The 25,088-nt window shown below is 55.3% G+C and overlaps 1 protein-coding gene across 1 annotated transcript in view; it reads left to right on the forward strand.

Annotated features, from left to right (window-relative positions):
• The first annotated feature begins 16,269 nt into the window (after positions 1-16,269).
• Positions 16,270-25,088, forward strand: part of PTPN14 (protein tyrosine phosphatase non-receptor type 14) — a 52,886-nt gene continuing 44,067 nt past the window's right edge. The window contains exon 1 of the mRNA XM_056110547.1: positions 16,270-16,300. Within this exon, the coding sequence (XP_055966522.1) occupies positions 16,270-16,300 (31 nt within the window). The remainder of the gene's footprint in view (positions 16,301-25,088) is intronic.

Raw genomic sequence — 25,088 nt, forward strand, 5'->3', positions numbered from 1 at the left:
GGGTAGGAGGAGGGAAATGGGGGACATTGGTGGTGGGAAATGTGCACTGGTAAAAGGATGGGTGATGGTACATTCTATGACTGAAACCCACGGTGATTCATTAAAAATAAATAAATAAATAAATGGACTGAAAGCAGGAGAGAATAAAAAGTGCCGGGAGTGGAGGGTGGGCAGTGGGCTGGGTGCTCACTTTGCATGCATCCCCACATGTTGTCCCCCACATGTCCCCCAAGCCCCGCCAGAAGTAAGCCCTAAGCACCGCTGGGTGTGGCCCTCCGACTAAGTGAGAGTGACCCAGAGCCTCTGCAGCTGGGCCGAACTGGCTGCCAAGGGCTGCTCTCTCGCTGCCCGCTGCTTCTGCCTCTATCTTTAGCCATCCTCACTGGGGTCAGTGCGCCCGTGCAGGCTACCTCCCGTCGGGCTGTGTGGGGGCTGTAGGTTCCGGGGAGCACGGAGCTCCTGCTGAGAACGGTCTTTCCTGACCATGGCCCCTGTCCTGCAGGCTGGCCCCAGCCTCATGGCACTGATGGAACATCCTGGGGTCTCTCTTGAGAAGAGCAGCCGTGAGGGGCTGGGTGAGGCTCAGTAGCCGGATCCCAGAGTGGGATGCAGCCCAGCCCTGGGGGAACGTGACCTGCCCCCAGCCCTCGGATGCAAGTCTGGTGCTGTTGTCAGGTTGGGGTCCGGTGTTCCAGCAGCTGGTGGATTGTGTGGGCAGGGCCCGAGGGCCCGAGGGCGAGAGTCATGGCGGAATGGGGTATGTGGTTGGGATCAGGGTGTTGGAGGAGCCCAGCGGTCAGCGGTGAGCCCAGCTCTGTGCCAGGGTGTCCCCAAGCCTGGGCCATCGGCCTGACCAGAGAGCCCGAGACTCTGGTTCAGGGAGTCCCAGACTTACTTTGCTGGTCAGAGGAAATCAGTCAGCACCCCTGGAATCTGCCTCCTTGGAGTGACCACACAGAAAGCCCCCCGCACTCGCCGTGTTGGAGGCTCTGGGCACCCCTCCTGGGTGTTCTGTAGAAGCTGCACTATTGGAGCGTGCTGGTCTTACTGACCCAGGTCGGGGTGGTACTACAGACACCCCTCAATGCTGGCTACCCTGGCCTGGGGCCACTGACTCCTATTGGTCCTGTCTGTGTGCCTCAGTTTCCCCAGCCCTGCAGGTGCCTTCTCTTCTGCTGTGTTCCCCTCTAGTAATAGCCTAGAAACTGGAGAGTTCTGGCCCCCGGGGCTCCCCTCACTCTTCTGGGTCCGCAAGGAGAGTGACTGCCCAAACCTGCACTAAAGACGGTTGAGGTGCTGTGACGGCTGGTGCTGTGTGTCATTCCAGTGTCCCTGGGATGCCTCGTTCCCGTCCACAGCCCCAGGGTCCCTTGTCAGGCACCTCCAGCACTGTGGCCTGCTCCCCCCCACAACCCCGTTGTCCTCTGGCCCTTCCTGCTTTACGCCCCACTCACGGAGACTGGCCTGTGTCTGTGCCCTCTGCTCAGAGCTCACGTGGAGAGTGGGGGAGCCTCCATGCCATCCCCAGACGGGGCTGAGGTCCCTTCTGTGTGGTGTTGCTTGCATGTTTCTTGGCTGGTTGACTGGACGGTGCAGGCAGGCCGGGCCCTTCGGCCATTGGCCCTCGGCCAGGCCTCCCGGGAGTGGCGGATTCCTGTTCTGCAGTGAGGAAGGACTGCTTGGTCGGCGTCTTCCTCAGACCCACTGTCCACAGGTGCCTGGCAGTTTGGGGCCAGCCACACCACCTCCTGGGGCATGTGTGCTTCTGTGTGCCAGCCTTGCCACCGGCCATCAGTGGATTTGTTGTTCAGGCCAGTTCTTTCCTGGGGTTCTCCCCACTGGCCCCCACTCGCAGTCCTGGCCATCGGCATCAACCCCTGGAAATTTCCTGGAACCCCCAAACTGCCTCTCCTCACGTCCCCCATTTCTCTCCTTCCTTGACATTTTCATTTTCTGGGGTCCATATCCATACCCGAAGGTTTGCCCATCTATGTTGCCTTCTATCCCCAACTGGTGAGTGGGAGTGCCTGGCATTTGCCCTTGTCCTTCTGGGCTCCTGTGATGGTAGAGGCTGGCCCTCGAGAGCCAGGCCCACTGTCAGTGGCCTGTGGGTGGCCACAACCCTCACGCTGCAGAATGTGACTGGAACTGGGGGCGCTGCAGGGACTGCAGTTAGGGTCGGAGCCGGAACATCGGATGCCTGAACTCTGGCCAACAGCTTTGTCGGCATCTAAATAAAAATAACAATTGGAAAAAGAGAGAGAGAGAAGCTTCTTGGGTTTTCTCCCTCCTTCCAGACTCCCAGCAGTGTTCGTTGAGCACGTGAAGACGCTCCCTTGACCCCCCACTTCCCTCCCTGGAACCCTGGCTGAGCACAGGCCAGCCTCCCTGGCCACCTCGGACTCTTCCTGCCTGGGGATCTTCCTGCTTCCCTTGGGGAGACCCTCGCGTCACCCCGTTGTTTTCTGAAGTCGGGGATTGCGGGCTTCGAGTGCCTGCCTTTGCTCAGGCCCTGCCCCTCACACCAGGCTCCTTTCCCCCTAGTTTGACAACCTGGGAACCCTTGCTGATGTGGGGGGTTGGGGTGGGGGCGGAAAGGTGACTCCAGCGGTCACTGTCTTGCTGGGGACCCGGTTTGAGGCTTCTGCTGTTGTGTGTGATTCTGCCAAAACAGAACAATGGAAAGGTATGAGCAGGTTTGTGGGCTGAGGCGCTTGGCTAGCATGCAGTCAACCCTGGTTCAGCCCCCTGACTCCACAGAGGCCCCCTGAGCCCCATCTGCACTGATCCCTGAGCACAGCTGGGTGTGGTCCCCAAAATCAAACCAAACAAAGAGGTGGGACTCTGTGGAGGTGCAGCCTGAAGCGAGGTGTTTGTTTTGCAGTTCAGATGTGTGGATTATGATCTGACTCATCCTTGCTGGCTGGGGGTGTTTTCTTCCGGGCCTGTGTCAACCCGTGTTGGCTGCAGCCTGAGTGCTGTCTCCCTGGCCCTTTCGTTCTCTCCCAGCTCCCCTCTACTCTCCAGTATGCAAAGCAGTTCATTTCTTGGACTTTTCTCTTCCCTCTGTTATTGCCGTCATGGTTGTGGTACGTGAACCAGGTGTCCAACCCTGTGCCCTGCAGCTCTCCTCACGTCCTTGGGCTGGGATGATCCTGGGAGGGGGGCGGGGGCCTCACTTGCTCTTGGACCCCATGTTCAGATCTGTGGGTGGCTCTCACGGTTCAGAATTGGGAGGTTTTGAAAAGTTCATCTAAGTCCTTTGGTGTGGAGCATCGTGCCTGGAGAGGGGCGGAGATGTCGGGCATACGGTTGCAGCGTGAAGCGGCTCCTGCCAGTCTCCATTGCGTTCTCCAGAAAATTACTGTTCTACTTGAGAGGTATCTAAAAATAACGGCTGGGGAGGGTGATGTGTGCCGGGCTTCTGGGGTTTAGGTTTGTGGATGAGGGCCTTGTTTAGCCACGCGTGGTGCCCGCCTTGCCCGCCTGAGACCAGGTTACGTCCCTCACGCCTCACCGTGCAGCCATGTGCTCCTTCATGCCTCGGGATGTCCTCCGCGGGAGAACGCGTCCTTCTGTGTCCTGGGTTTGATTTCTAGCGCCAAAAAAACACATTTGTTTTGCCCAGGTGTGCTTTTGGCAGAGGAATTTCGGTGATGTTTGGCCCTTTGAATGTATTTGAGCGGTTCTGCTTGGTCTGTGGCCATAAAACAATCCCTCTGTTTGTTGAGTTTGCCTGAGTTTTACTCCTCCTTCTACCCGCAGCCCTTTCTCCTTCCTCCTTTTCTTCATTGTCATTTTTCTTTACTTGGAGGATTATGGCTGGTTAATTATTGGATATGTACTCAAGGTTGATACTCATCAGGGAAGGTGGAGGGTGAAAAGCACAGCACTAGGGGTAACGGGGCCCCGATGAAGCCCTCTGCTCAGAATGTGCCTGCATACATGTATGTGCGGACGTGTGCGCACGTGTGTGAGTGTCTGTGAGTGTGTGCGTGTGTGTGTGTCTGTCTGTCTCTCTGTAGATGGGTGCTTCCCAGCTCCCATGTGGTTAAGACGCTCAGTTGGTGAGATGAGTTTCCTTGTATATGCTGAGACAGCAGTGATCATGGCTGCCTGTAGCAGTGTGAAACTGTGCACGTAAGCTACCAGGGAAGCCAGGAATAAGTTTAACAAACAGCACGGTGAGGATTTCTATGACAAGTGCATATTTACTGTCTTCATTAGTGGGTCAGACTTGGATAAAAAAAATTAGAATATTGATGGGGAGGATGTGTAGAATGAGAATGAGCGTAACGTGATAGCAGAATTTTTTGTCTTTTTTACGGAACAAAAGTTTTAGGGACAGAGACTGTTTTTCCACGGGGACTCGGGCCAGCCAGGAGCCATCCTGAGAAATGCTGGAACCGGCCACCTGTGATAGAGACCCTTTATGGTATCCCTGCTTCGTACCACATAGTCAGGGAGTCTGGTGCTGGTTGGGCAATGCACCCCTGAAACATCATGTTTCTGTGCATTCTGAGGATCAGGGAGCTCCCCCTTCCTGACAGTTCTCCCAGAAAGAAAGTGTTGCTTGCAGGGGTCAGACCATGGATTTGGGGGATGAGGGTGTGACAGTGCCCCTTGGATGAGTGGCATTGGGGTCTCCTGCCTCATGACTTCTGAGGAGCCTGCTCTGAGCTTTCTCTTCCTCTGCTTCTTCCCATCCCACTTTGGGTCAACTCCAAAGCTGGGCCTGGGGGCAGCTTCCCCTTTCTGCCCCCGACTCTCTGACTCCGAGCTCGCTTATGAATAAGGCTGCCTGTCCTGCTGTCACTGGAAAGAGGTCAGGGGTCAGAGGGAAAGCTGGCAGCGGGTGGTTGGTGGGGGAATAGGCTTGAGCTCCCTTCCTCCCTACCTTCGTCAAGCCTGTCTCCGTGGGGGCTTCAGGTGTGAGGGGCCTTGCTGCTGCCGCCGACCAAGGCTCATCCTCCTTCCTCTCTTCCCTGGCATTCCGCCTCTTGCTTCATATGTGTGCTTTGATATGTGGGAGTTTTGGGGTGTTCATCGGTGGCCATGATTTGGGGGTATCCTCCTGAGTGGTGTTCTATAGGTCCTCGGATACCCAGACCGATGGTACAGTGCTCAGCCCCAAACCCACAGGTGCTCAGCAGATGGAACTCAACCCCTGGGCATTCAGACAGGCACCCCGGACCCTGGACTCCTGTCCTAATCCTGTGGCCCCTGATTGTGAGTATAGGCAACTCCCCAGGCGCCCAGTGGCCAGTTGGTATTGGCAGCCAGCTAAGTTGGACCTGAGGCCTTTGGTGTCTGGTCCACCCGGGGTGTCAAAGACTGGCTTCAGAGAAAGTGTGCACTGCCTCATTGTGATGTTTAAAACTGAATGAGAGCCTGCAGTCACGTTTCAGGTGCACCGAGGGAGGAGAGCCGATTCCGCTTCCCTCGACAGTTGGTGTTCTGCAGATGCGAAGGCAGCGTGTGTGGCTGTGGCGTGGTTCTTGGTGGTGACCCTGGGCCCCGGTCCCCAGGGGAGCTCGAGGAAGTGGGAGATGGCGGAGACACAACTCAGCAAAAGCTGTTGGTGGAGGGAAGAAGCAAGCTTGGGGGTTTGGCTCAGGGACGGAGCACGGGCCTCCTGTGTGTGACAGCTGGGCTGGTCCCTGCCACTGCAGATGATGGGGAGGGTCACTGCTATGACCAGGGCGGAAAGCGTCCTGTTAGCAGGTTCAGGGCAGAGTGCTTACAGTTAGGGGTTCGTTTGCTGCGTCACCGAGTACCTCAAGTGTCGGACCCTTCGGGTGGATTAACTTTCTGACCTGCAGCCCTGCCTGCATGGCGGGCTCTCCCCAGAGGTTGATTCCCTATAGGCTGCATGATTCTACAGCTCAGAGGCCCTGGTAACTGGGACACGCCATGGCGTGCAGGTGGGAGCACCTGGCGGAGACAAGCATCAGCTCAGCATGGACCATGCTGCCTCTCAAATGCCTCCAGAGAAGGGGCCAGTGAGAGAGACTAAGGTGCGTCCAGCCCTGGTGTGCTCACTGGCACCAGGTGGCCCTCCATGCAGGGGCCCCCAAACCCTGTGGGTCCCAAGCATTGCTGCATCCTTGGACCCTGACATGGCATCTCTGGACCGGCTGAGAATCACCAGAGTAGCCCTGGGCACCCTGAGTGCTTCTTGGAGGAGCCGTGCCCCACAAAAGGGCAAAGAGAACGTTGCTTGAGCTGACCGGCGGTGTGGAATAGGGTTCTGTGGCTGGGGGAATACCCCATTTTGGGAAGAAGGGCCCCTGCTCTCGGGTGCAGACAGGAAGCTCCTCCTGATGGCGGGCGCAGCTGCCAGCGCCCAAGCACCCGAGGAAGGCGGGATGTCTGAAATGATGCCATTACCGTGCTTCACAGCATCATCACAGGCCTCATGCTAGAATTCTTGTACAGAAAACGCCCAATAAAACTCAAAAAACAAAGAGGGTGTGCCCATGCTGTGAAAGTCGAAAAGAAAAACCCAGATGGTGCTGATAGTGCTGCCAGTGGGGACTGGTTTCCTGGCCCTGTCCCCTTCTCAGGCGTGGAGAGGGGACACTGTGGCCTTAGCCTTTCCAAGGAGAGAGTTGTTCCCGCCGTGCAGACATTCTCAGTACCTGTGCGAACTTGCCCCGCACCCACGGCTGTGCTGTGGGGAACAGGCAAGTTGCCCTCCAGCCGCTGCGGCTCTTGGACCTGCTCGTCTTGGCTGTTGTTGGCATGTAGACAGACAGGCTCAAAGCTGCACAGACTCCAGTCCCTGTGTCCTGGTTTGTTCCTTTCTGAAGAACAGCAGGGCAGGGCAGAGCTCACAGGGCCACAGTTACACAGAGACCCTGGCTTCTATCCCTGGTGCCGCAGAGCCCCAGAGACACAGCACATGTATTCCTGGTGACCCCTGAACACTGTTGGGGAGTCCCCATATAAACTTATAGCAATTGTCAGTTGCATGGAGGTTTATGAGCTCTACCGTAAGCCACTGTGTTTGCATTGCTTGCTGTCTTGGGAGATAGAAGGACGGGTTTCACATTCGTAGAATTTCATTGATCAGTGAGTGGGATGCTTTGTTGCGAACACTTTTAGGTTGTGGTGCTGTTGTGAGGGCAAACAGGCTGCAAACAGCAGCTCGAGGGGTGCTGCTCCCTTGGGTGCTGGGGGTGCAACTCGGGCCTCAGGCCTGCCGTGCACCTCGGAGGAACATCCTGGTGCCAGACTGGGCTTTCAAGCGCTAGTGAGCAGGGTGAGCTCAGAGCTGGTCTGCCAGGTGTCCGAGAGCTGCCCTCTGTTTTGCGTGGTGTTGGCTGGGAAGTGGCTTGTTGCAGAAACTGACTCCGCTTCTCTCTGCCCTGCATCGTCCCTTCCTCCCGGGCCTATCGGAGACTCGGCGGCTTGGGTTTGTGCCTAGCGTGGCTCAGTAGTATGTAACCCCTCACCTAGATCCATCCTGACATAATTTTTCTCAAATTCTGGCATCATCGCAGCAGGAAAAATGTGCATTGAGTAAAATGACTTCTGTTCCGAATTTGTATAGACTGACCACGGCTTGTGTAAGATGGCTCTGGAAAGGGAATCAAGGCTATGTGTGAGTCAAGACTAGACAAGATAGTTCTGAAGGGTTGCATCTAAGCTGGTCTCCTGTGTAGTTCTGACTATTCTGTCAAGCCTACTTCTCAATGAGATCTCCTCTGCCCCCTGAGATGTTGGAAACAGCTGGTTCTTGGGGTCCCTGGGCTGGCTGACCAGTGCATCATCCTGGGGAAGGTCATGCATGGGTCTGCTGTGGTCTGGCCTGGGACGGTAGAGGGAGTGAGGGTCAACCCGCTGCTTCAGCGCCTGCAGGTTCCCATGGCACTTCCTGTGCTCTTGACCTCATGGGTCGTTGATGTCCACTTGTCTGCTCTGCTCCACCTCTTTGCTGTCTGCTGTCATCCCTTCTACATATCCTAGACTTTGAAGAAAAAGGAAGGGCAGGAAATAGCCCAGAGGTCCCACCTCAGGAGGGATTCTCGGCACCACGTGGTCCCCTGAGCATCGGTGGGTTTGGCCCTGGAAGCCCCAAGGTGGCCTCCGCACTCCCAGCACAGCAGGTTTGAACAGCACCACACCCTCGGGCCATTTCACTGAACTGTCGGCTGCAATGGCAAAAAATTGCTAGTGGAGTCCCCAGGCCTCCTGACACTGCTTAAGGACCCTTACTCCTCACCTCCCATGAGAAAAGCAACATCACCAACAAAAACATCCCGAATTTTATAGTAACTCGCCCATCAAAACACCCCCTCTCTGCTGTGTTTAGTTTGGGGATCCTGTGGTAAAATCTCGGGGAGCTTTTCCATGGCTGTATTTTGATTCTGGGAGGCGAGTTCAGACAACTGGTCACATATGAAAATTGTCTGCGGTGCAGCGTCTGGCGTCCGTAAGTCCTTATCAAATAGATTCTGATTCCACTAGTGATCAAATGCTGTTAAAAGGACATTTCACCATAAAGTGCTGTTTGACCCAGAAGGGCGAGGGTTTGGGATGGGGAGCGAGTGAGACTGTGGGCACATGTGTACTTCTGCTCTACCTAGCGTGGCTTTCCTTGCCCTGACCTCAGCTATCTAAACAGGCCGTTTCTAGTGGCAGTGGGCCCCCAGGCATCCCTAGCCCTGTAAAACGAGTCCTTTCTCCCTCCCTCCCTTTTCCACTGAGTCGCTCCTGTGGGATCCCGGAAACCTGAGCTCTCGCTTCCTGCCCCTACATAACTCTTTTGGTATTGGGCAAGTTCTGTATCGCTCGTGACTCAGTTTCCTTGTCTTCCTCATGCACTGGCTGGTCATGAAGAATGTCCTGCTTGAGTTCCTTGCTCTTCATGCCCTTGAAAAGGCCCCGATTCTGGAAATAATTCAGCCCTGTGTTGGATTTGCAAGCAGCACAGAGGATGGTTGTCTGCTATGGCTTCTCACCAAGAGTCGTTTCCTCCTCATGATGCTGCAGCATTCACCTCTGGTTTTCCTCATGAAACTCGGGCTGTGCCTTATGCACTTTATTTCCTAGATCGTTTGCTGAAGGTTCCGTTTCTTGGGCTGAGCAACAGTACGGGGTGCAGGCACTCAACTACATGGCCGACCCAGGTTTGGTTTCCAACACTGCACAGGGTCCCCCAAGCCCTGCCCGGACTCATTCCTGAGGTCAGAGCCAGGGTAAGCCCCGAGCACTGGGTGTGACCCAACTCCTCTGTCAGGCCCCCAGATTTGCTCTGTTGGACTGGGTCTTCAGGGTCTCCAGTGGCAGACGGCATTGCCTATGGTTGTGGGTGTTGCCCTATGGGGCTGACATCACTGGGGTGGGCAGGGATTGTGAGGTGGGGGGCTCTCTGTGAGCACTGGGAGGGTTTGCATCTTGCTGTCCATCCGGGGAGGTCGGGATGTCTGCAGAGACAAGAGCTGCTATTTCTGTCTCCGCTTTGCTCTTCAGAGCATCGGGGGTTTGAACCAGAGGTTACAGGGGTTCAGTGCTTGTCTTGCAATGCAGCTGACCCTGATTGGATCCCTGACACCCAAGAACATAGGTTCTCCCGAGCACCTCCAGGAGTCATCTCAGAGCACTGCTAGGTTCACGTGGTCAGGAGTGACCCTGAGCCTCACCAGGAGGAAACCCTGAGTACAGCCAGAAGGAAATCCTGAGCACATCTGGGAGTGACCCCTGAGTACAGCCAGGAGTAAGCCCTGAGCCCAGCCAGCAATAAGCCCTGATCACAGCCAGGTGTGACCACTGACCAGAGCCAGGAGTGACCCCTCAGGACAACTAGGAGTAAGCCCTGAGTACCACCGAGTATGATCCCAGCACAAAAAAAAAAAGTGTGTTGGTGGTTGCTGTGGGTACCTCTGTGCCTTGTTGGCACCTCCTGGACCTATTTCGGAGAATTGCAATACTGTCTCTGGGCTTGGCTCCTCTAGCATAGATTTCTCTGGCACACTTGTTTCACTCTGAGAATTTCATAACTCATTTGGAAATCGCTAGAGGCTGGAGAGCACTGGCTAGGAAGGGGCCCTTGGTGGACAGGAAAGCAAGGGGAGATCGGGGGGCAAGGGTGAGCCCCAGCCCAGCCACGCCACTGGGCAGCCGGGGGGCACCGTGGAAGCTGCTCGGAGCCGCCCAGCCTGCTGCAGCGAGTCTTGGGGCCCTTGGTATCGCCCCAGCTGTCATGCAGTCCTCCTCAATCCAAGTAATGGGCTTTTCGCTGAACCAGAAATCGGATGTTTTTGTAAATCCTAGACATGCGCAGTTTGTTGGCACACACTTCAGTGACTGTTATTTCACTGTCTTTAACTGCCTTTAAAGCAAGCAGCCACAAAAGCCAGGCCCTTTGGAGGTCAGCGTCGCTCTCTGTGCAGGAGAGCCCACAGCGCTGCCACGCCCCTGCTGTGAAGCAATGGTGGGCCCGGAGCCACCCACGGGGTGTGACTTGCCCTAGTGGGACAGACAAGGTGGACCCTCGGGGTGCCCCTGCCCTGTGGGCTGCAGGTGCGGGCCGCTATGTCTGCTCAGGAAAGGGTCTGAGGGGATGCGTGAGGGGTCTGTGTTTACTCACAGCCTCGGAATCACGAGACCCCTCCCAGCCCACTGCGGCCCAAGCAAAGGACAAGACAGAACCAGGAGGGGCTGGAGGAGGAGGGGCTTCTGCCTGGCAACTCCTGGGCCCCCCATTCCCACAGGGGAGCTTGGCTGTGTGCCCCTTGGGAGCAGCAGTGGCAGAGCCAGGCCGGGGGCCGGGGGGGAGCCCTCATCTTGTCCCTGCGCTTAGCACATGGGCCCCTGCACTTCCGTCCCGGGCCTCGCTTCCCTGCCGTGGGCGCTGCCGAGAAGGCCTAGACGGGTTCAGCCCTTGCTTCCGCCAGGCTTTCCTCCTTGACCCACGCCTGGGCACGCTCAGGCCTTCTGTGTGGGAAGAGGCCATCTTCCTTGCTCACTGGAGCCTGTGTGAAAGCCTGAGAGTGGGAAAACCTCGATCTTGACCTTTTTATCTTTTGGGATCCACACCCAGCTCATGCTCTCTGCTGCCTCCCCTCCCCCGCCCTTCCTCTCCTAGGCTTTTCATCTCCATCCCCTCCTCTCTCCCATTGCTCCCTCTTCCTCTTTTTCTCTCTCTCCCTTTGTTTCTCTTCTCTCTTATTCCTTTTCACATTTTGATTCGCTAATAATTTGGGGGAACATACCCAGGGGTGCCTAGGCATCGCTGCTGGCAGTGATCTGGGGATCCTACATGCTGGGATTGAATGAGGACCGGTTACCTGCAAGGCCAGCGCCCTGCCCGCTGGACTCTCTTTCCGGCCCAGTTTGGGAATTGGGGAAGAAAGAGTATCCCAGAGGACTCGAACCACGAGTGTGTGAGTGGGGGGCCCCTGCCCCCGCAGGCTCTGGGAGGCAGAAGGTGCCAGGGCTGGTCGAAGGGGGCAGGGAAGTGCACATGTGGCTTTCCTCTCTGGCTGGTGGCGCTGTGTCCCTGCCCCGCTTACGCTCCCGGGTGCCAGAGCTGATCCAGTGTTTCCGAGCCTTGACTGCTCTTTATTTCCATTTGATTCTGTCTCTAATGAAAATAAATATTTACCATCCCGGGAAGCTGCGTCTGGGTCACTCCCAGCTGCCTCTCCCATGCGCGGTGTTTGCTTAGCGCTGCACTGATCTGGCAAGAATGATGTGGGACAGGAAAGTCGGCATATCTGAGGCAGCCATCTGGTGAGCAGGAATGCGCCGTGCTCCCAGGCAAGCCCTGGGGTCGCTGTCCTCCCACGGCTCCCAGGGAGGGTCCGGGGGCGTGTCCCTGTGTCCCTCCCAGACCTGGCCTGGCCCCAGCAGACCCTGGCTCAGCTCGCAGGGACCCTGGCGCAGGGCGGCTGCACTCTGAGTGTGTGAATGTGAGCTACAGTGTGTGTGAATGACAGTGTGAGAATGTGTGTGTGTGCATGTTGGGGAGGTGTGAGTGTATTACTGAGTTTGAGTGTGAGGATATGTGAAGGTGTGTGTTGTGGCTGTGTGTGTGAGTATATGTGTGAGTTTGTGTGAGTATGTATGTGAGCGTATTTGTGTGAGTGTGAGCTTGTATGTGTGTATGAATGAGTAGAAATGTGTGTATGCATGTGAGCGGGGGGTGTTTGTATGTGTGTGAGTGTGAGTTTGTATATGTGAGGGCATGTGTGTATGATTGTAGGTATATGTGAGGGCGTGTGTGAGTGGGTGTATGTGTTTGCATTCATGTGAGAGTGTCTGTGTGTGTGCATGTGAGAACACGTGTATGTGTGTATGAGGTCACCGGGAAATCCAGTCTTGCTGCGGTTCTGTGCCTGGGCTTGCCCGCGTTCTTCCCAGGAACGTGGGGTGGATGATTCGGCCCTGCATGGGGGCAGTGGATGGAGGCCTGCGCCTCCAAGGTGGGCGCTGGCCGCTGTGTGGGGTCCCTGGAGCCAGTGGCCTGGGGGCTCCGGCTTTCCCCAGGGTGCTCTCAGGGGGCGGAGCCACAGAACAGCCTCCCTTTCCAGGGAGCGCAGTCTTTGCTGGGAAATCCAGGTTTTAGAATAACACCGAACCGAGAGCCCAGTATGACCTAGGGCTCTGTTCTGTGTTGCCCTCAGCTGGGGACTGGCCGGCTGGGGCAGGTGGCCCGTGCCTGGTGCCTGGCCTCAGGCTGTGGTTCTCAGCCCCTACCTTCCTCTGGGTTTTCCTCCCGAGTCATCCTGGGCTTCTGCCCATCACTGACCCCTCCCAGGCCTCGGGTCTCTGCTGGAGTAACTTGAGCACCAGCACCCTGGGGACTTCCTGGGGGTTCTGTCACCTGGACTTCTTTTTTGATGATTGGTTTTCACAGAGTCTGCCGTGCAGGACAGACCTTCTCACTGCTGTTCAGCGTCTGGCTCTTGCCCTGAGCCCTCCCCCAGTCATGCACAGGAGTCATGGCTCAGCCAACACAAGCTCTCAGACGTGCATCTGGCCCAGGGTACCTGTGAGGGACCTCCTGTGGTTTGTTCTTTGGGGCGGCCCCTACTCCTGGCAGAGTGCTCCGGGCTCTCGCAGCCCCAGGGTCTGCAGTGGGAGTGAGAGCGGCCTGTCCTCGAACCTCTGCCCCGTGGGCTGATGGTGAAGCTGCACGCCTGCCCCTGTGGGTGGCGTCCAGGGAGGCGCCATACAGACCTGCTGCCTCATCTCTCCTGGCCCACCGTGTGTGCACCTGCACTGTTGGGCGCTCATAGCCTGTGGGCGACTGGGTCCATCGAGTCTGTTTCTGGTTCTCAGAGGGCTCCTGAGGGATGCTGGCTGACTGAGCTCTGGTGTGTCTGTGTGGGGCAGATGGGCCCCCTGGGAAAGTCCCGGAACAGGAAGCCACTTAATCCCCAAACCCAGAACCCATGCCTCCCAGGCGGCATGGGAGATGGGAGATGGCTCTGAGCTTCACTGGCCCTTGAAGACATGCTGGTCCATAACCCCTGTCCTTGGGGTCTGACCACAGGCTGTGTCCTGGGCCAGGAGCTGCAGGCACTGCTGGAAGAGAGAAGGGAGCTCCCCAAATCAGAACAGGCAGAGAGGGCTGAGCAGGTGGGAGGCCCAGGTTCCATCCACGCAGTGACCCCACTCACCTGCCTGCACCAAGCTGGGAGTTGCCCCGAAACACCACCGGATGTCACCCCCAACACACCTACAAAAGAAATAGCTCCAGGGGGCTGGAGCGATAGCACAGTGGGTAAGGCGTTTGCCTTGCACAGGCCTACCCGGGTTTGATTCCCGGCATCCCACATAGTTCCCCGAGCACCACCAGGAGTGATTCCTGAGTGCATGAGCCAGGAGTAATCCCTGAGCATCGCTGGGTGTGACCCAAAAAGCAAACAAAAAAAAAAATAGCTCCACCCTGCGGGGTCTGTGGTCCCCTAACCCGGGAAGCAACCGTGAGGAGCTGCAGCAGAGGCTTGGGGAGCCCCAGAGAGAGCCAGTGCTAGAGATGGGCGCCTGGAGGGAGGCCCGTCCCACTCTTGTTAAAACGGATATCAGCAAAGCACAGGAAGGGATGGCACGAGAAAAGAAGCCTGCCTGTGTAGATGGGAAAGGGGTTCAAGCCTTCCTTTCTTCCTCCTTTTGGATGTTGGACCTCTCTGCACTGGAGGAGTACGGAGGTGCCGGGGATGGGCTGGGCATCCTGCGGTGCAAAGCCTGGCTCAGCCCTGAGTGCTCTCTGGGTGCTGCTCCCGTCAGCCCTGGCTTGTTCTCTGAAAGTGCTTGTGCAGCTTCCAATCTCTGCTGGGTTGCAAGCTGATAGGGCCTGGTGGGCTGCGACCCTGAGCCGAGGGGCCCTGGAGTGCTCACGCCTTCCTCCACGTGTTGTTGGGCTATGCGTAAGACTGAGAGCGGGTCATTGACCTGCGTGGAACACCGTTAAGATGTGCAGAGAGGAGCATGGCATTCGGACCCTGCTCTGTCTTCTGCATTTTACTGTTTGTGATGTTATTTCTTGAACTTTGGGATGGACTTAAAACTTGATAGACTGCTGCTTAATGTGAAAATCATTAACTTCCATGGAATCCAGTGAATCCCTTCTTATAAATGTTCTTTTTTGGTTCTGTCGTGTGTGTGTGTGTGTGTGTGTGTGTGTGCGTGTGTGTGTGTGTTTGAGCTACACCCAGTGGTGCTCAGAGATAACTTTTTTTTTAAATTTGTATTAGTGAAACACCATGAGGTACAGTTGTAGACTTACAAATTTTTATGCTTGGGTTTCAGTTATACAATGATCTGGTACCCATCCCTCCACCAGTGCCCATTCTCCATCATTTACATTTTTTTAAAATTTTTGTTAGTGAAACACCATGACAGGGATCACTCTTGGTAGTTTTGGGGACCATGCCAGCAACTGGACCTCAATTTGCCATGTGCATAACAAGAGCCCTACCCACTGTTCCGTAACTCTTCAGTCCCTCAGGAGTGTTTTGAGTCCTTAAGCCAGTGATGAACCAGCCTTCTGTGGCTTTGCCACCCGCATAAACTGCTCTCACCGCTTCCAGGACGGAGGGGACATAGCCCGTTCACGCCTATGTGTGGTCAAGATTCTCTGCTGCTTTCCAGTATTTTCCAGATTCTTTGTGCAGACCCTGGATCGCTGTCCACCTTTCAGCATCTGTCGCTGAACCCCTGGTCCCCCATGGCTCTGAAACGCCACAGTGTTCTTCCCAAGATGGGTTTCAGCACTTGGCTCACTGGGTTGAGAGCAGGTTCCGAATCTGTCTCTGTTCAGGAGCGAAGGCTCGGACAGGAGAGGAGTCTTGTGGAAGGGGGGGTCTGAGGGAGCTCGGAATGAAGGCATGAATGGGCAATGGATCCAGGTGCCCCACTCACCTATCATCTGTCATTTCACTGCCTGACAGCTCCGACTTTGAAAACCACCACTTTCAAAAGGAAAATGGAAGCATGTTTAAGTGCACCACGTGTGTTCATTGTAAGGAAAATGGATGTGGAAGGATGTTTAAACATGTTCATTGTAAGGAAAGTGGGCATGGAAGCATGTTTAAGAGTGCTGTGTGTTCACCGGGTTTATCTCCAGCCACTCCGATGCTGAGAGATGCTTCAGGGCTGGTAGTCTGCAGAGATTTCAGCTCACTGCTCATTGTCTGACTTTGCAATAAGTGGTGACAATGATGTGGTGGCACAGGGCCTTTGGCCCAGATAAATTCCAGCCCCTGGGGCTGAATTCAGGAAAGGGGGTGGCGGTATCCTTGAGGAGAGGAGCCCCAGGTGGAGAAACTTCCAGAGAATCCAAGCGGTGGCCTGGGGAAGAACGCAGAAGGTGGGGTCTCTAACGCATGGATGCAGCTCTTGCACTTGTGCTTGTTAAACCACGTTCAGGTGCCAGCCACGGTGGCACGGGCCAGCGCCAGTGAGCTGAAGGGTTTGTACTTCCTGAGGCTGTGTATAGGGGAACCCAACTAGGAAGGGTCCGGGGGGTTCTCACTGTGACTCCAGCCTGCGCCCCTCAGGGGCCCACAATGCTGCAGTGTCTCTGCTGGGAATTTTTGTAGTGGCCTCACCTATGTCAGTCACGTGGATCCACGTCACTGAGTCTCTTGCAGGATGCCCACTTTCAACATCTGCATCTTAGAACTGTGTGACATGTGCAAATATCCCAGCTTTGTGACTCGTGTCCACTCAGGGCCGCAGTGCCCCAGGTGACGGGCAGGCTCTGGCATGATGCCTGCCTGTTGCCTTTCTCCTCTGGACGCTCCAGCAGGGAACATGGCGGCTTTTGAAGGCAGTTTCCTGCCATGTGAGTGAGTTTCTGTGTTTGGAGACATCAAACAAAACCAAGAGTTATTTTCTAAAAGAAAAGGCACTGTTTCTGTGTCTTGTTTGGAAAATCTATACTTAGAAACCCGGCCTTCTCCACAGAGACCTGATTTAGGAACAATTACAATTTTTATTTGTGATTTCAGAGTGACAATCCAGTGAACTCTGGCTGACTTTCTGGGTTCACATAATGGATCATTTTGCTGTGAACAGTCTTGGCTTTGACATTCTTTTGAGGGCAGAGAGAAATGCATTGAGTGTAGACTTCATATACCATTAGGTTTTTTTTTTTTTAATTTGGGAAGGGGGAATGCACGGGTGCAGAATAAGCACAGTGCATGATGCTAGCAGTAAAGCCTGTCTCCCTCTTCTCCTCTCTTCTCTGGCCTTGGGGTGCCCTCATCAGCCACTTTGTAAACATCCTACCCCTTTTCTGCTTTCATTACCAGCACTTTCCTCTTCCGTCTCTGTGCTGACTCCATGCTGGGTGGCACTTGGGTAGTGCATACTGGACCTCCTCACTCACATTCCATTGTACCTGGATGCTCCCTCACCTGCTGCTTTCTCTGAGGAAGCCTTTTGTTTTTTTTCCACTTTGCTTAAAGACCAGGCACTTTCTTGCACATATATGAGTCTCAGACAGACTTCGGGGAGTGGAACTTATCTGGGCCAAAGGATCTCTTCCATTTTACCGTCTGAGTCTCTTTTGGGGAGCTGAATGGTTAGCAGTCTGGGGACCCCACTGATGATTTTGGGTCAGCCAAGCCAAGCGGTTGTGGTGCTGCTTGGCCTTACAGTACTGGAGGTCCCTGGGTCCACCCTGGCAGGGCTGAAGGTCTCCAGGCTGCAGGCAGCATTGCTTGGGGAGAGTCAAGGGTGCCAGGACTTGAACCTGGACTGGGTGCTTGCTGGGCATAACTGCTGCCCTGTCTCCTGGCCTCTTCCATGTGCTTTCATCCTCAGTTTCACCCTACCCACACCTCACATGTGCTTCTGGAACTTTCCCCAGGCAAACACACATGATGCAGGGTTGATCCTGGGACTGCGTATTGTTCCCTTGGCACTCTCTGGGGTCACTCCCGAGGAGACTGAGGAGTGACCCTTGAGTATTGCTGAGTTTGGCCTGAACACCCACAATTAAAATAAAACACCAAAACACCTTTGTGCTTCAAGTTCGGATCACCCTGTTTCAGGCCTGAGGTCCGAAGCAGTCATGGTTTGCGATTGTGCACCTGCCTTAGTGAGTGATTGGGTCCATGTCCTCCCTTTCGGGTGAGACTTGAGAAAGACAGTGGACCGCACCAGCACCTCTCGGTTACAGTTCCAGCTGGATCTGGGCCAGCACACCCTCCCAGGCCTGTTCAGTGTGGGGACCTGGGGCAAGGAGTCCAGCCTGTGAAGTGGGTCGGGTGCTGATCGTCCTCCCTGCTGGCTCTCTCTGTCCCCTTGGACCTGGTCCAGTTGGGTGATCCCCCTCTCAGTCTTCCCCTTCCTTAATCCCCCTCCTGCCCAGCTGGGCACCAGCAACTGGACAGAGACTTCTCGCTAGGCTGTTGGCTTTGGCGAGCTTCAGGACACTGCAGGCCACGGTGGACGCATCGGCCAGGCGGAGCCAGTGCTCCTCTGGGGCTATGGGTGAGCGTGGAGCCACTATCCGTGCAATATGGTGGGGAGAGAACCCAGAGAGGTGGATATTTGGGCCTGCTTCCCGACCTGTGGGATCTGTCTGTGTCCAGCAGTTGTTCAGCCCCTGCCTACAAAGAAAAGGCTGCTGTGGCCTAGCCCATCGCTCCTGCGTCTGCCTTTAGAAGACCCACCAGTGGGGCTGGAGTGATAGTCCAACAGTTAATGCATTTGCTTTGCATGCGGCTGATCTGGGTTCGATCCCCGGCATCCCATATGGTCCCCCAAGCACCTCCAGTGGTAATTTCTGAGTGCAGAGCCAGGACAAGCCCCTGAGCATTGCCAGGTGTGACACCCCCCCCTCCAAAAAAAGATAAAAATAAAGTAGAAGTATCCGTCAGTATAGTTTGGGTGGTAGAGGAGAGGTCAATGAAGTCTAGGTCAATGTGTGGACAGTGGCTTGCTCTGAAGGTCAGCCTCAGCCACCTCAGCCTCTGTCAGCCCTTTCTCAGCTGTCTGCTTGTCCAGAGAGTCTTTGCTCCAGCTCTTCCAGATGGCCCGGATAGGAGCAGGTGCTCCTCTTCCTGAAAAAATTCAAAGATTGACCTCAGGGTGCTCTGGGAGTGGGGATGGAGTGGCATCCCTTTCTGGAGAAAATTCCTTCTTGCTCAGGGTGAGATGGCTTCTTGATGTCCGTTGTGTGGTGGCCACCTCCTGACTCCTGGAGGGGGGTTGCGAGACCCCCCTGTAAGTGCTCAGAATGAAAGCCAAACCTGGTCAGTCCTCAGTAGCATTAGAGAGGGTAATGGTGGGGAGGTGAAGGCAGTGGGGTAGGATTTGGTGCTGCAGGTATTGTTGGTAGAGGTGGTGGTGATGGTAACAGTGTTGGTGGCAGTGGTAAAGTTACTGGTGGCAGAGGTGATGGTTGGTGACAGTGTTGGTGTTAGTCGTGTTAATGGTGGTGGTGATAGTGTTGGAGGTATTTATGATGATGGTAGAGGTGATTGTTGACAGTGTTGGTGATGACAGAGTTGGTGACAGTATTGGTGTTGTCTTGACGGTGGTAATGGTGTTGGTAGAGGTTGTGATGGTGCTGGTAGAGGTAATAGTTTTGGTGGTGGTTGGGATGGTGTCAGTGGTGGTGATGGCTGGGACATTGTTGGTGATGGTTGGGATGTTTTTGGTGATGGTTGGGACAGTGATAGTGTTGCTTAGGACACTTAGTGATGCTTGGATTCGTGTTGGCGGTGGTGATGTTTGGGACAATGTTGTTGATGGTGGTTAAGACAGTGTTGGTGGTGAATAAAGACAGATTTATTTCTGTTCTCTCTCCTTTCCCGTCAACCTTCTCATGTAATCGGCAGCACTGATCTCTGTGAGTTCCTCACAGGATGAACAGCTAGTATGTTTCCCGGTGAGCGCAATGTGGTGTTTGGTTTTCCTACACGTTGGCATGTTTTCGTGCGTTGGTAAGTCCCTCCCGTGGCTTGCTTTGAACACCTGTGTTTGCTGCTGTGCTGTGAAATGCCCTTTGCATAGTCTCACCAGAGAGTGCCCCTTCCTTCCTTCCTGGAACCTCCTCCTTCCTGCCCCCTCCTGGCTGGAAAGTAAACGTGCCCCCGCGTTGACTCCCTCCCCCTGATCCCACAACTGCCTCCCCACATCTGCTACCCAGTGCCACCTAGAGAGGAGCCGGGCCAGTCGCCATGCCGGAATAGCTCAGATTTGTGGTGGCGTCGCCATTTGCAGTTTGGACTCTGGCCAAGTTGTTTGTCAAGTGGAGCTCTGAGCATCTGTGCCCTGTCCTGTCCCAGATTGATTTTCAGCTGGGAAAAGAGTGCAGCCATCTTTGTCGCACTGGCTCTGCCTGGCTTGTAGCTCTGGAGGCCGATGCTCGTCTGGATTGAAGGTGCCGGACAGGGTGGGTTATTCTGCCATGCCATCACCATGCTGTCCTTCCTCTTCCCTTCTCTCCCATTCGCCTCTGTGCCCAAGACAGCCAAGGACAGCCGTTTCTTAAGAAAAAGAAGCAGCCATTCTTTTGTGAGCGCAGAGTTTGCAGGGGAGCTTGTGCACGTGCTCGGTCTCTGTCAGACAGGAGGAAGCCGGCTTGGGAGTTAGGAGAGAACTCGGCTTACAGTTTTGTAGCTTTGTACAGAGAGGCGAGCAGAGGGCTATGGAGTGTGCAAAGGGCAAGAAAACAGCGCCACGAGGGAGAAGAGCTTGAACTGTATATCGAGGTGTCTGAGGCAGTGTTTAGACAGTAATGGGGTAACTGGGGGTTCTGGGTCCCAGCTGCCCTTTGCAGGATGAGCGTTTAAGAGCAAAGATAGGAAGTTAGTAGAGGAGCATCCGGGAAGATAGTATTGCACTTCAGGTGCTTGCTTTGTATGTGTCTGACCATGGTTCAATTCCTAGCACCACTCGGTGCAACCCTTGAGGCCCCTGAGCATTGCCTAAGTGGCCCCAGAGGTCCTTGACACTGCAGTGCATCCTCTGGGACCTCCTGCTCAAGGGTCTGATCCGGTTGTTTGGGCTGTGGTCCCTGTGCTCCCTAAACTCACCACTGAAAAATGCTTCCTGACTGGGGGAGGCGGGGGGAGTGCATGAAAAAGTTTGCCACTGAGCCTGCCACCTTGTAGTTTTTATGTTTTCTTCCTTTTACAGTTTCTGCTTTTCTTAGGAATAAGATGCAGCTATTCTTCCAGTTGTCGCCCTTTTTAGGCAGAGCGGACTGGACGTGGGGAAGACCAAGAATTGAGACGGTGGGACACATGCTCGTTCCTGTACAGTTGCCAGCTCTGCCTTGGGGGACCATGCTGGGTCGGTGTGCATGTCTCTGGGCTGGCCAGGTGGGGGTGGGGGGCTGCAGTGCCCCCGGAGCTCTGCGGGAGTGTCTTCTGCAGTGCGGCTCTCAGGCCAGCGTCCCCCCGTCTGCCCAAGCTGTGGGAATCTGGCTGGTCACAGGCTCCGGCTTCCCACAAGTTTGCCCTGCCATCCAAAAGTAGAGCCTTCCCCTTTGCTCTGAATCAGTTGGTTATTTTTGGAGCCGGGACATGCCGGCGATGGTGCCTGGGTAGCTGAGTGAACACTGCGCTCCCAGGGTCTTCCCAGAGGGCATTCTGTGTCCACACAGCAGGCACACCTGTGTCTAAGAGGACCGCCGAGGGCCCGTGCACCCACGTTCCTCACACAGTGCTGGCCCAGGCGATGCTATAGCCGATGGGGTGACGAAGACCTTACTGGTTTTCCAGAAGAGGGTGTTTGGGAGACATGGAGCATTCGTGTTTTGGGGTCACCTCCCGAGGGGAACTTGGGCCCTGGGCTCTCGGGACATCTGACTCTGCAGTGCAGGCCTGTCGAATCAGAGCTCGGCCCACTGTGTGCTGACTTGAAACTAGAGGCCACCTGCATGTATGTTTGGGGGGTGCGCTCCAACCTTTGGACCCATCGCCTTGGACCCGGAGAGAATTTTTGAAAAATGACATTAACATCGTGAAGATTGTTTCAGGAGCAAAGACTACAAAGATGTCCACTAGAGATGGACAGCTAGTAAGGCACTTGTACAAGACTGACCCCTGGCATTGTATAGCAGTGAGCCCGTCAGAGCGATCTCTGAGCAAAGAGCCAGGAGTCAGGTCTGAGCCCATTGGGCTTCTTGTCCCAAGAAACAAAACCAGAGATAGATATTCATGTTCCCCTTCTCTGCCTGCCTCCCTTGCGACCTCTCCCACTTGGGGAACACCGCAGGCCGCTCTGAGTCAGCCGTGTTCCACTCACTTCTAGGAACTGCATAAGCTCCAAGTTACCGGGAGTGCAGAACTGCCATGGTCGTGGCTCTTGTTCAGATACTCGGCGATTTTCTTGCACCCCCAGCCCCCTGCACCACTGAGCGCTGTCGACAGCACCCTCACACAGACGCCTTAAGTGACTGCTGCTTTTTCTGTCAAAGAATGTTTTCCAAAACACCTCTTCTGAGTTTGTGCGTGTGTGTGTGTGTGTGTGTGTGTGTGTGTGTGTGTGTGTTGGTGGGGATGGTGAGATGATCCTAGTCCACAGGGATTTGGGGCCACCCACGCTGCAGACAGTGGGCTTGGTTCCTACTCTTGTTCATTTCCCAGGAGCTGTTGTCATTATTTTTGCTGATGTACAAAGGCTTTGGCAACTGATATGTGTCCCCATGCTGCTGGAGTGCCTCACCATTCTTCCCTTTTTGAGGGAGGGTGACATCTCCCAAGCGGTGCTAAGGACGTCTGGGGACCCTGTTCATGATTCTTGGCCACTGGACTGATGGTTTAGTGCAAGAACCCAGACGGTGTGTTGCCCAGACCCTGCAGTGCTGGGATCCCCAAATCACCCCAGCAGAGTTGGGACCTTCAGGGCTGCTTCTGGCGAGGCCCTGGGAACCATGTTGTGCCATGAATTGAACCCAAATCGGGTGCATACTGGATTCATACCAGGCACGATCACTAACCACTGTAGGCTATGCGTACACAGAAGCTCAGATCAAGAAGGGAGGCTATCTCTGTGTCAGCCCAGCCATCTGGCCCTGTGCACCCCTCGGCTATGCCATGGAGCCATAGTTAAAAATTGTGTCCAGGGTCCAGAGAGATAGTGCAGAGGGTAGGGCATTTGCCTGCACCTGGTCATTCCAGATTCCATCCCAAGCATCACATATGGTTTCCCAAGTCTTGCCAGGAGTAACTCCTGAGCACAGAGCCAGGAGTAATTCCTGAGCACCGCCAGGTGTGGCCCAAACTTACCCTTCCTAAAAAAGAATAAAAATTGTATCTATGGGGACCACAGCGTGTGACTAAAAGACCAGCCTGTAGGAAAGAGGGGCTCAGCAAGGAAACGAGGCCGGGGGGAGAAGGGCGGGCAGCCGTGAGCACGCATGGAGAGTTCACACTCGTAGGGTGCGGAGGGTGTGCGCTCATGGGGTGCCGTGGCTGCACACCTACTTCCTGTTCTACAGGAACTCGAGACCAGAGTGCGTGGTAGCTGTTTCCCCAGCAGTTCATGCTTTGTGGGGTGCCCCACACCCCTGCTTTTCCTTTCCGTGCTCCAGCCCTGCCCTGGGAGCTCATCTCCAGTTTGAGAAGCTGAGGGTGGCAGATGGGCCGTGGTGCACTTGGGACATGTGTCTGTCCTCTGCAGCCTCATGGGCTGTGACTCGGACCTCAGAACGCCCCCTGTTAGCCCCTGTTGACCCCGTTGGCCCCTGTTGACCCCCGTTGGCCCCCGTTGACCCCAGTTAGCCCCTGTTGACCCCTATTGGCCTGACTTTGCCTCTGTGTTTGTCAGCATTATGGGACTCAGCATGCTTGATGCCCTCTGAACCGGTGCTGGCGTGTGATCACTGACCCCCTCTCCGTGAGAACCATCGTCAAGACTGGCTCAGGATGGCCTTGTGGTGCAGGTGTCGTGCTTCGTGCCTTTGTGTCTGCAGAGTACCTGTGTCTGCCTCCTGATTATGGAGAAAAACAGGAAAAGGTTTCTCGTGAGCTGCAGCCCAAGATAACCCCTAATCTCATACACACGCACGCACAGACACACACGGATACTTGCAGTCACACTCACACACGGACATACACACACACAGACACACACACTCAGATATGCACAGACACACACAGACACATAGACACAGAGACACACAGGCACACAGACATGTACAGACACACTCAGACATGCACAGGCACACACAGACACACATGCACAGACACACACAAACACAGATAGGAGTCGCATGTAGACATACAGACATGCACAGACTCACACTCCGATATGAATAGACATACACAGACACACAGACATGCACAGACACACATTCAGACATGAACAGACACACAGATACACATACTTACACACACATGCACAGACAGACATGTTCACACACAGCACTGACAGACACACAAGACATACTCACATAGACACAGACGCACTTGCAGACACACACACAGACACACAAACATCCTTCGACACTTGGGCTGATCCTGCTGCTTTGAGCAGGTTCAGGTGGGCAGAGCCAAGCCCCAGCCCCTCAGCTGAGCTGATCGAATGTTCTGGTTGGGCCGTTCCTGCTTCCTGATGTCCAGGGGCTGGGACTCTTCATGGACCACCACATGGACACATGCCAGACAGGGACACGGACACTCTGATGGTCTTCCTGTGTGTGCATATGTCCAAACACACAGACACTGGGCGTGCACACATGTGGTATGTGTATGGGTCGCTCTGTGGGGCGTGCACACGTGCATTAATGTCTTCTGTAGCACATGCACACAGCTGTCCATCCACACACACGAGTGTGTGTTCATAGCACATGCACACGTGCAGATGATTGGAGAGCTTGTGCCATCTGTTCAGGGGATGGCAATGCTCATGAACTCGGTGTGTTCGTGTGTGTAGCTGGTACACAGGTGCATGTAGTACACACACACAGCACTGCCGCCTGGCGTGGAGCTCGCTCTGCCCCACTATGGCTCCTGTGGTATTGTTACATCAGTTGGGGTGATGCAACCCCGGACTGACATGCGTCCGTACCTGTCCTCATTCCTTCTCGCCTGAGTCAGTGTCTTGGCATGGCCAGGGGTGGCATCGTCCTTCGGAACCCGCTGGGCCGTGCTCCTGACTCACGCAGGTGTCGCCTGTCTGCAGCACAGAGCCCCTTGCTGGCTCCCATCACCCATCCCGGTGCCTGTAGCAGCTTGCTTGCATTCCTGAGTGCTCGGAGTCCTGTTGCTAGGGCGGAGCTTTGCTGTAAATGCCCCACATGTCATGCTGGCCCGTCCTTTCCCACCGTGGGTCTCAGTGGCAGCCACGGCAGGGGTGAGGTGTGGGTGAGGTGTGAGCTCAGCGGCCTTCAAGCCGGGTAAGGCGTGAGCTTCCCAGCCCAGCATGGTGCAGTGTCTGCAGATCTGCACTCGGTAGTTCCCCAGCGCCAGGCTGCGGGTGCTCTCACTTCACAGGCCAGGCGGCAGCATCCGACCGGGGCTCACCCGGCTCCATGGTGGTCTTTGGTGGCGGTGAGAGACCCAGGGAGAAGGTGGGAGACCAGGAGGTGCTGAAGACGCGGCCCTGGCCCTGACAGTGAGGACGGTCCGGCTGCTGTTGGGACAGGAAGTGACAGGAGAGTTCTTCCA

This window comes from Sorex fumeus, unplaced genomic scaffold (assembly GCF_029834395.1).
Source record: "Sorex fumeus unplaced genomic scaffold, SorFum_2.1 ptg000010l, whole genome shotgun sequence".
Classification (NCBI taxonomy): Eukaryota; Metazoa; Chordata; class Mammalia; order Eulipotyphla; family Soricidae; genus Sorex; species Sorex fumeus.